Here is an 11,441-nt window from a genome sequence, read left to right as displayed (position 1 = left end):
AATCCCCTTGGCAGAGAACTAGTCATGTGCACTGAGTAAAATAGCCTGGAATGGTACTCTACAGCAAATGCGCCAGGGCTTGCCTTTCCCTACTCAAATCATTAGGCCGTGAGCTATTTTTAGTTCAGATGATCTACAGCATTAGATAATAATTCTTATATATACTGTGTACACATACCTCCGTTTCAAGTATATTTTTGTTTAAATAATTTCAGCAACAATATGCTGTAAGATGGTCTAGAGTTCAGTGTCTCCAATTTTATAAAGTTCAACTTGTTATCCTACCTATTGTGACTTTGCAAATGGACGTAGGGTGCCAAGGCAACAGCTCAGCCCTGCAAAGTACTGTGCCACCATGCGCTGCTATCACTTTATCTATGTGCTCTTTGTATTGTACTGTAGTACACTTAATTTTTGCCATCTGAGGGCTAGGGTAAAATTAACACAGAAAGCTGGATGTAAACACTAATAATTAAGTGTACTACAGTACAACAGGATGCAACAGTTTGTAACTCATTTTGCTTTAGAAAGTGACACACACATCATAGCAGGTATAAATGAAGAAATTAAGGCATAAATGAATGAAGAAAATGAAGGCCTTTATACTTTAAAATGGGAGAAATATGCCAAATAGTATAATTTTATATGCCAACATAAATGATGAGTTTTATATTGTTAAAGCAGTAACAGTAGTTTAGGTATGATAGGAAAGTAAGTATTGCATATATTTCAGTTTTCCACAAAATTTCCATTTTTTGCAGAAAAAAATATTTTCTGTGACTAACATGGTCGTGAAATTTCCAGAATTATTTAAATCTGTATGCCATATTGGACAATACTATGGCAGAGGGACCAATGGTCTTGTTCAGTACAAGGGTTTTCATGGATTTTCATGATTTGTTAATTTAAAAAAATTCTATACATGCTATACCATTTGGTTTTTCTGCTAGCACTGCAATTATTAACTCATTGTGATCCTCTTACTCTGCTTTGTACTTTCAATGGAAAGTTTACAGTTGAATGTAGGAGCAGACTATTAAATCCTCCCTTCTACAACTGATTTGCTGTGGAGACAGTCAAATGCCAATTGTATCCAGAGAGAATTGTGCTGTGGATGGCTTGGACAAATGGTTATACCACAAGGAAACAAGGCCACTGTCACAGAAGCCAATAGCAAAATTTATTACAGAGAAGAGTGTGGAACGGGTGCACAGTGTTGGCGAGGGGCCTTTATTCTTTCTTCTACTGTCCAAACGCCCAGTAGCACAGGCTCACCTTATATAGATAAGTAAGCTGCCCTCTCGTGGATGGGCCAGGCTAGCCCCAATCTTATCAGATCTCGAAAGCTAAGCAGGGTTGTCCCTGATTGGTATTTGGACAGGAGACCATCAAGGAAGTTCAGTGTCGCTACAGAGGGAGGCAATGGCAAACCACCTCTGAACATCTCTTGCCTTGACAGCACTTACCAGGGTTGGAGTCAACACACAAAATACAACTTCCTAGGTTGAGTAAGAAGCTAATGAGACAAGGATTGAAATGCAAACATTTGGAATCATAGTTGAGAAATATGCATGGAAAATTTTAATACAATCATCTGGAAGATAAGATAATAAAGTAGAAATATATATTTATTATAAATATTAAGAAAACATAGCACAAAAATATTACAAAAATAACTCTTCGACATTTTACAATGTGTGCATATAGAGCAGTTTAGAACAAGACAAGGCATCAGTTATGAAACAAATCTCATTTCCTATTAAGATTAAAGAATTAAACACACTAATACTCTTGGGGTTGGGACCTCTTTCATCCCCCAAACACCTATCTTGTTATGTTCTGAGCCTCTACGCAGAATCCTGATGGAAATCTTTTCAGTGAACTCAGCTTTACTCAGAGCTCAGTTTCTTTATTGAACCACTGCTTTTTCTAGTGGTAATTCAGTAATTATAAAGCAGGGTTATTGTTTTTCAGATGGCATCTCATGCCTTGGCTTAGAATTTTGTTCTATGACAATGTTCTCCAAAATACAGATCTTCATTTAATGTGTAGCCCAACAGCTACTCTTGTTATTTCACAGCTTGACTGTATACACATGATTTCGGAACACTTTAGAATTATATTTTCAAGGATTCACATATGAACTGAAGCCAAAAAGGATGCAAGCAAACTAAATTAGTAGACTAGGTCCTAGGAAGGGTGAGTGAAAGGAAGAAAGGCCTTGACAGATTTGAGTTACTTCTACTTGCAGTCCAATGTGGGCTGAAATTTATACTGACCCAAAACTTTTCAGAATTATCCTGTTAGCCCCATTTTTTTTTTAATGTGGCCATGTATCTAAAATGCTTCAGCGTCTTCAGCACCGCCATGCTATCTTGAATCTTTCTGTTGGACTGTTTTGGGTGTTGAGCTTATTGGGTATTTTCCTGACAAGATGCCTCCCCAGCTTATATTTGTCAGTGCCAAGCTGTGGTTCAGGGTTTCATCAAGTTTGCGGGTCTCAGATGCTAGGACAGTAGCCTCAGGCTCCCTGGCTACAACATTTAAAGACTGTGAAAGTTCCTGATGTAAACCGGAAAGTTCCTGGCTTGTTTTGGCACAGCTGTCAATATAATCCTGTTTCTGCTTCCGCTCTAGTGATAGCTGTGTTTGTAGCACAGACACCTAAAAAGGCAAAGATAACATCAACAGCTAGCATAGTTCCCCTCTGAAAACTTTATTTTCAAGAATTCTGGTTCACAGCAAGGAATGCCTTCCATTCATATGCTCTTATCTTCCAGGTTCATTTTTGTGTATGATTTCTATTACTCTCCAGTAGTTCCATAACAAATTATATGTACATGTCACATATACATAAACTGACATTTAAGAACAAAATTGGAATATCATGATTTCACTTGTAGTGAAAAGTAAAAAACAGTAAGATTTAAAAAGATTAAGAACACAGAACAGTGATCTACAAGAACCGACAGAACAGTGATCTTTACTGTAACTGCTTAGCCAGTGTAGAAATGTGAAAGTAGAGGTGCTATACCTCATGTGGACAACAGAGTTGTACATTTCAGTATGCCCTGGATGTGAACAACTCACCTGCTTTCTTAAGTCTGCTAGTTGCTTATAGAGAGTTTCTTCCTAGAGAAAAAGCGACAAGATCATTCAACCATCTGCTGATTTTCCAAAATCCCACTGCCCAGGCACAGAAGACTGAGGACAACAACTTATGTCTATTGCATTATGCCTAATACAAGCATGTCCATGGTTCAAATCTTCCTCCAACATATTCAAGGTTAAACCAAGCCAATAATACGTGAGCACTAACACCATTTAAGAATACCTGTTTGCTACTAATGGGAAGAATAAGATTAAAACAAGCAAACAAACACCATACTTTACAGGTTTAAGTGGAACTTCCCATTTTAAAATGTACAAATATTTTAAAATGTACTTTTGCAACAGCTGGACTCGTTGAAGGGCCTGAGTCTGCTTGAGAGAGACTGAAGCTTAGAGAAAGGTCTCCACAGGTCCTTTTCAGTCTCCTCCGTTCACGTTCTACCTGCATTCAAGAAGAGGGAGGGGAAACATTACAGAAACTGAAAATACCAACAGGACTTGGTTCAACAGGTAAGCAGGACAACACTGTAAGCTGTAAAAATAAGCCATTCATTATGGGAGAGATCCATGACTGGATCACCTAACACACTGAAAAGCAGCCACAGGGTACCTACAGGATGTAGACTGCAATACTGAGGGCGGGGGTGTTTAATCGTTTCCCCTATGGAATCTTCCTGATCTAAATCACTGGGAAAAACAAAATACTGATACTTTTCTCTTTTCCACTGCAGTTCAGGAGGGCAATTTAAATCAGGGGAAATGAGGGCGTGGGGGAGGGGTTAAATACGCCTATTGCTGGGATGCTGTCCTGCCACCACCACCCAGCTTGCTTTTCAGTGAAAATAAATGCCTAAGTCTAAGCTGAGTGACATGATCTCCTGCATGACATGTAGCATCCTGCATTAGTAGCACCAAGTCCAAGTGTTTGGTTTCCAGAAAGGCAGCATCCTATGCAATCTATCAAACTCTGAAGATGTACGTAAAAAGTTAAAGAGGACTACCCAGTGAGAACTCTGAAGTAAGAGGAGTCTGTACTGGAAAGAGTCAAAGTGCAGAAACTTAGCGTGTGTATAAGAACATGCTATGAGTGATAATAAGAACAATCATATCACACGGGAGTGAGGAGGAGAGAGGAAATAACACAGCTTCCCTTACAGGGAAACTCACCTGCTCAAGTGTACCTCTGAGCTGTATATTGTGCTGCTCCAAACCCTGTTTGTCATTCTCCAGCCTGGCAACTGCTTCCTGCAGAAGTTTCAGGCGCCTGTACAGCAGTCTCCTTTCAATTGCCCATGTCGGCTCTCCCTCTTTCTTAACAGCCTGCATGATGAAGAAAACAGTGCAAGATAATCAGGGACCACCCTGCTACAAAGGAGAGGAAACAGGATCCTGCAGATAGAGACCGACGACAACAGAGACTGGCAGTACATTTTCTTTCCTTTATCTGAAGAAACCTTCCTCTTTCAAGAGCTCTGTTGCTGGAAACAAGAACCAGACAACTAGTCCCTGAAGCCATATGTCTGAACTGGGAGACATATTCCAGAACTCCCTCTTCTATACCAGAAGTGTTCCAGAGCTCTACTATTATTCTCATCTTTTGTTGACTTCTTACCTCTCCAGCCTCTTTAGGCCACATTTCTGACACACCATTTTCTCTAGGCAACAAATCCACTTCTCCTGTCAGAGCTTTAGTAATATGTCTCTCTTCCTCCAGTGCTCTGAAAGCTTTATTCAACTGCTCTTGTATAACAAGAAATAGAAAAAGAGGAAGAGTTTGTTTTTATATGCTGATTTTCTCTATCTTTTAAGGAGAATCAAACCGGCTTACAATCTTCTTCTCTTCCTCTCCTCACAACAAACACCTTGTGAGGTAGGTGAGGCTGAGAGAGCTCGAAGACAACTATGACTAGCCCAAGGTCACCCAGCAGGCTTCATGTGGAGGAGTGGGGAACTGAACCCGGTTCTCCAGATTAGAGGCCACCACTCTTAACCACTACACCATGCTGATAGTACTAATCAGTGACATACCTAAGATACCAAGAACATAAGTGGAACCCTGCTGGATCTGATCAAGTCCAGCAACCTATTCCATACAGCAGCCAACCAGTTGCCTTGAAGGGACAACAAACAGGGCATAGAGGCCAAGGCCTTCCCCTGATGTTAACTCCTGATAGTAGTATTCAGAGGTTTGTTGCCTCTGTAGATGAAGGCTCCTTTTAGTCACCATGGCAAGTAGCTACTGATGGCCCTATCATCCATTAATCTTTCTAATCTCCTTTTAGAGCCGTCTATGCTTGGGGTCATCACTACATCCTTTGGCAGTTAACTCCACAATTTAATTACTTGTTGAGTAAAGAAGTATTCATTTTTGTCTGTCCTGAATCTGTTGCCCATCAGCTTCACTAGGTTTCCCCTAGTGCAAGCACTTTGGAAGGGGGGATTCTCTCTATTCACTGTCTTTACTCCTTGCATAGTTTTATAAACCTCTGTCATATCCTGTTATCTTTTTTCAAATTTGAAAAGTTCCAGACTCTTGTTGTTTTATTTTCCACTTTCTTTCTGGATAATTTCTAGCATGGAGTTTGCCTTTTTTACTGCTGCTCAATGAGTGGACGTTTCATTGAGCTATCCACAACAACCCCAAGATCTCCTTCCCTTGCAGTCTTAGCCAGTTTGGACACCATCATTGTATCTTTAAAGTTAGGGTTTTTGGTTCCAATGTGCATCATCTTACACTTGTCTAGACTGCATGTAATTTGCCATGTTTTTGCCCACTCACCCAACTAAGAGATCTCCTTGCAGCTCTTCACAATCCAGCTTTGTTTTCACCATCCAGAATAATTTGGTATCATTGGCAAACCTGGCCAAATTCACTGCTCACCCCCAATTTCAGATAATGTATAAACAAATTAAATATGTGTGGGACCCCACTACTCATTCCCTTCCATTGTGAGAACTGGCCATTTAGTCTTACTCTCTGCCTCCTGTCATTTAACCAGTTTTTAATCCATAGGATTTGTGCTGTTATTCCATAGCTGCTAGGCTTACTTGGAAGTCTTTGAGTAAGCATCAAATCAAAAGATACTCACTCAAAACCATAAGTACAGTGGTTATTCTGGCCCCTGGGGAGGGGGGGGAGGAGGAGGAAGAGGAAGAAGAGCTGGGTTTTATATCCCGCTTTTCTCTAACTTTAAGGAGTCTCAAAGCAGCTTATAATCACCTTCCCTTCCCACCACAGACACCTTGTGAGGTAGTGGGGCTGAGAGAGTTCTGAGAGAACTGTGACTAGCTCAAGGCCACCCAGTAGGCTTCATGTGTAGGAGTGGGGAATCAAACATGGTTCTCCAGATGAGAGTCCTCTGCTCTTAACCACTACACCATGCTGGCTCTCTGAGAGAGTGATAGTGCAAGCCATACCGCTCAGTCACTTGGGATTTTTCCCTTTCTGCTTGAGTTACTAGCTACTCAAATTCTGTTTATGTTGAAGTCCAGTTGAATTTTAAAAAATAATAAAGTTACCTTGAACTAACTAGTTCTTCACTACAGAGTGACCTATTTCTAAAGTATTGGCGAATGAAGGCACAAACCTAATCTTAGCCTGATTGTGAATGAATTTCAAAGTGTCTTATGGCCTAACTACGACTTACATTTTTCACCAGATCAAAGGTGTATTGCGAATTCTATGTTGGAAATTTGTGTGGGCCAAATCTGAATCAGGACCATGGCTTCAGCCTTCCCCTCTGTGCTGTTTTCCTAACCTTGAATGGCGCTGAGGGGCCATTAGTTCTTCTGCTGGGGGTTCCTCAAGCACTGATGAGGTATTCCTATGTTTCCCTAGAAGGGCAAACAGCACTCCCCAAATGCTATTTTAGGTTTGAGGTGAAACTTAAACCTCCTGTCTTAGCCCTGTCATAGTCCCAATCCAAGTAAGGGCCTGCATGAGCCAGGCATTATGTTTCCAAGTTGGAATACACAGTGCATTGTACAGATATGGAGAAAACGTAATGTGTAGTTAGGGTATAATGAAACCATTCAGACTAAGGACCTAACAACTTGCAGGCTTTTGAAATGGAACTACTAAATGCCCACCTGAATATGAAACCTGTCCTTATCCCTTTCTGAAACCATGGTTTGCATGATGCCCACTTCCTTCCTCAGGGCTTTCAGTGCCTCTTCACTTTGGGACAGGGACAGACCCAGCTTCTGAGCTTTCTCTCTCCATTCTATCTCTGCACTCTCAGTCTGCTTAAGAACAGCCATCAAACAATCCAGTTCCTCCTCCTTCATTCTTTTCTCCTCTTCCAATTGCTGGATTTTTTCCTTTTGCCACTCCCACTTCTGTTCCTTTTCCTGAAATACCTTCCTCCTTGCTGCCTCTTCTTCCTTCAACACCAGGAGGTTTTGGATATGGTTCTTCACATTGTCCTGTTCACTATCTTGCAGTCTCAGGGCTGAGATTATTTGCTTGAGATGTTCACTGCAGATTTGCAATTCCTCCTCTTTGCCTCTAATTTTCTCTTCTAGTTGTTTGACCTTCTCTTTCTCCTGCTTAATCTCATCATCTTTCTTCTCCAATATGTGTTGATACTGTATATTTTCCTGAAATTCCTTAATCTCATCGTTCATTTTCTTTTGCTCTCTCTCACGCTGACCATTCATCCTGACCCTTTCTTCCTGATCTTCTTCTACAATTTCCTCTTTTTCTCTGGGATGTTTCTCATTTCCCTTTTCAGCTGCCAAAACTTGAAGATGATGCATATCTGCCTGTTCATGTTTGTGCTGGCAGTTTTGGAAGTTTTGCTCACACTCTCTCTTTCTAATTGCTTCCTCAAGATGACTTACTTGACTCTTACATGCCTGTAGTTCTGCCTGTGTGGTTTCCACTTCAAGAAGGTATATGTTAATTTGCTTGGCCTGCTTGAGAATTTCTTCATCTTTCTCCTTTGTTATTTGATTAATTCTATCTAGATTCTGCTGTAGTCTTACTAGATTATTCTCTTTCAGCTCTGTCAGTCTTGAGAGTTCTTGAACACGCCCTTGTAAGGATTCAATCTCTTGGTCTCTGTCTTGAAGAGAAGATTTGGAAGACTCCAGTTTCTCCAAGATAGACTTGGTCTGTGTTTTTGCCACTTCCTCTCGCTGCTGAAGCTGGCAGTTCTCCTCCTTTAAGGACTCTACCTCTCTCTCTCTATTTCTCAAAGATTGTTTTGCTTCTTGAAGCCCTTCTTGCACTTCCCTCAGCCGTCTGTCCGTCTGTTTGTTGTGATCCTCATACTGCTGCTTCAGGGATTCAATTTCTTGTTCTCTTCTTCTTAATACCACTTTGAGTTTTCCCAACATTTCAGGAACTGTCTCCTGCAACTGAAGTTCATCTTCTTGTTTCCTGAGGTGCTTTATTTTTTCTTTCTCAATACTATCATCTCTCTCCTTTAGTGCTACTGTGCTGCACTGGATATCTCCAAGTAAATCTTTTACCTGTCTTTCCACCATTTCTAGATGTTGCCGTTGGAACTCCAGCTCTTTGTCCCTTTCCTTTAAGGTTGGTTGGGTCTTTGCAAGAAGTTCATGAAGAGCCTTTAGTTCCACTTCCATTTCTTCTTCCATTTCTCTTATTTTTTGCTTTTGCAATTCAAGCTCTTGATCTCTCTGAGTCAGGGTGAATGTTACGTTTTTTACTTTCTCACGTAGCAGATGGAGTTGTGCTTCCCTCTGAATCACACACTGCTGGAAACTAGTTATTTGTTCCTTCTGAGATTCTACCTCCCTTTCTTTATCCTTGAGAATGGCCTTCATGTGTTCAAGGCTTGTCTGCAGAGCCTTTACCTGCTTTTCTGCCTGTTCCCCCTGTTCCTGATGCAACTGCTTCTGAGAGGTGAGCTCCCAATCTTTTTCACTCAACTGTTCTTTTAATTCATCTAGGTCTTTTAACAAAGCTCCAATTTGTGATGACTCATTCTGCTCTATAATAAAGATTTTTTCTTCCTTGATTTGAATATCTTTTGTTTTTTCCTCTAGATTTAGGGTTAGGCTTTCTATTACAGTTCTTTGGCTTTGTGTCAGCTCTTCTAGTTTTTGAATCTTTTCTTTTTGAGATTGCATAGTTTGGAGGCTGTCTTCTAGGTCTAGATTTAGTCTTTCCAGTGCAGCTGTCTGTAGTTTATTCTGCTTTCCTAGTTCTTCAAACTGTGATTTTTGAGATTCAATTTCTTGACCTTTCTTCTCTAAATCTTTAGTAAGATGTTCTACAGTAGCCTTTTGCACTTCTCTGTGCCTCTCCAGATCCCTGATCTGTTTCAAGTAGGAGTCTATGTCTTCATCTCTCTTTGCTACAGTAGCTATTAGGTGATCTAGCTTTTCTTGCAAGTCTTTTCCCACTTTTGCCTCTTGTTGTAATGTCATGAGTCTTTCCTGTTGAGTCTCTACTTCCTCCTGTTTAATTCTGAGGGCCGAGAGAGCAGCCTGAAGCTCCTGCTCCAGGGACTGATTCATCTTTTCCATGGCATTTGCTCGAATCTCAGAGGCTGTGACAGATTCCCGAAGAAGGTCCAGCTCCCATACCATCTTGTCCTTTGCCATCTGTAGTGTTTCTCGTTCATTCTGGAACACACACAAAAACAGTGCAATTTAGTCTTGAAAGTTTGGAACCTGCAGTATATTTCTGCTAATGGAAAGGAAAAGGATTCCTCCGCACATACACAGTGCAGAATTCCAGGAGACAGGCATCACATTAACATCTATTAATATAGCCAAAAAAGAGATACCTCTACAACCTCTACAAAAATAATAAAAAGCTTAGAGAGAATAAAAGGGTGTAACAAGAGATCACCTGCTTCCTCCAGTGACTCTGCCCTATGTCTAGACCTCTACAATGCTGTCTCTCTGACTTCCTTCAAATCCCTCCTAAAAATGCACCTTTTCTACGAAGCTCTGCCACAATCCTTTAGATTTCCCCCCCATGAGTCTATGTACATGTAACTGGGATCCTGTTGATTCTTCCTGTATATGCCCTGTTCCATCTCCTTCCATTCCCTTTGTTGTCTCCTTTATGTCAAATTTTAGATTCTAAGTTCCTCAGGGCAGGAATCCATTTTCTTGTACTCTACAGAGCCATGCATATTGGTAGCACTCTGTAAGCAACAACATTAACATTAAAGTAGTATTTGTACACTGTGTATGTCATTTTATGATCTACATCATCAAGGAAAACTAAATCCCCAATTAGGTACAATCTAATGACCAGGACAGTGGTGCTCCCTTGTCAGGGCTGCCCAAGGTCATGTTACTGGATTCCTGAAGCTATACTGAGTCAGACCACTGTTCTATTAAGGTTAGCACTGTCTACTCAGACTAGCAGCAGTTCTCCAGGGTCTCAGGTGGAGGTCTTTCACGTCACCTAAAACCTGATCCCTTCAACTGGGTGTGCTGGGGATTGAAGCTGGGACATTCTACATGAAAAGCAGATGCTCAACCATTGAGCTTTGATCCCTTCCCACACCATTTTTAGAACCTCTACAAATCGTTTGCTACCCTCACCAATGCATCCTTCTTTTGCTTCTCCGCCCTCTCTAGAGACTTCTCCAAAGTGGTCACTTTTGCACGCAAAGTCACATTCTCTTCTTTGAAAGCAATGACCTCTACTTTTAAGACAGATTCCAAGGAGACGCATTTGCCATCGGCCATCTTTTTTTCTGAAATGGAGAAAGTAAGATGGAAAGAGATCAAATAACAGTGATGTCTGATAGTGTCTTTTATCCTATAATGAGAAGGTAGTTAGGAGATTGCTTTTCTCTGAACTACCTATTTGGGGGGGGGGAGTTCAGACTAATACCAAGAAAAGCTTAGAGAAGATGAGAGATTTTGGAGAAACAGCAGATAACATGGTATAAAGGAGATGTACCACCTAAGCAACTACAAAGTGCTTCTGAAAGACTCGGTGAAATAGAAGGACAACGTGTGCTCCAGAACAGCAGAATTCAGTTCTCAGTTTTCAGTAGGGTACAGGCTCATGCCACTGGTTCAATTCAGATATTGTCCGGCGTGCACTAATCATATTTAGGCTACATTTAAAAGTTCAATCCAAAACCAGACCAATCATGATTTAGAGGTGTTGGTTTACTTTTGGGTTTCTACCAACTCAGCACTCTCACTTCTAAATGGAGTGGCCTCTGGAAGCAGAGCAACAATTACAAGTTTTAAGACAATCTTGTGCTTTTCATTACATCAGTTCCTCTCCAAAATCTCTTTTTGGTTTTTCCTGAATTAGAGTTCTAGTGAACATAAACACCTGCTCACTGATCAAAAGTATTTATCCCCTAAATGTCGACCCTACT

General features: G+C 40.8%; 1 protein-coding gene across 1 annotated transcript in view; it reads right to left on the bottom strand.

The window, feature by feature from the left end:
- Nucleotides 1-2,331: 2,331 nt before the first annotated feature.
- The window catches only part of CEP250 (centrosomal protein 250), a 50,003-nt gene continuing 40,893 nt past the window's right edge, over nucleotides 2,332-11,441 (bottom strand). Inside the window, exons 27-34 of the mRNA XM_056845533.1 lie at nucleotides 10,645-10,799; nucleotides 7,201-9,708; nucleotide 5,167; nucleotides 4,724-4,851; nucleotides 4,279-4,431; nucleotides 3,446-3,553; nucleotides 3,091-3,132; nucleotides 2,332-2,664 (exon numbers count right to left, since the gene is read on the bottom strand). Coding sequence (XP_056701511.1) covers nucleotides 2,371-2,664; nucleotides 3,091-3,132; nucleotides 3,446-3,553; nucleotides 4,279-4,431; nucleotides 4,724-4,851; nucleotide 5,167; nucleotides 7,201-9,708; nucleotides 10,645-10,799 — 3,389 coding nt within the window. The 3' untranslated portion in view covers nucleotides 2,332-2,370. The remainder of the gene's footprint in view (nucleotides 2,665-3,090; nucleotides 3,133-3,445; nucleotides 3,554-4,278; nucleotides 4,432-4,723; nucleotides 4,852-5,166; nucleotides 5,168-7,200; nucleotides 9,709-10,644; nucleotides 10,800-11,441) is intronic.

Source organism: Euleptes europaea, chromosome 2, assembly GCF_029931775.1.
Source record: "Euleptes europaea isolate rEulEur1 chromosome 2, rEulEur1.hap1, whole genome shotgun sequence".
Lineage (NCBI taxonomy): Eukaryota > Metazoa > Chordata > Lepidosauria > Squamata > Sphaerodactylidae > Euleptes > Euleptes europaea.
The sequence above is the reverse complement of the archived record's forward strand: the minus strand, read 5'-3'. Positions and strand labels throughout refer to the sequence as shown.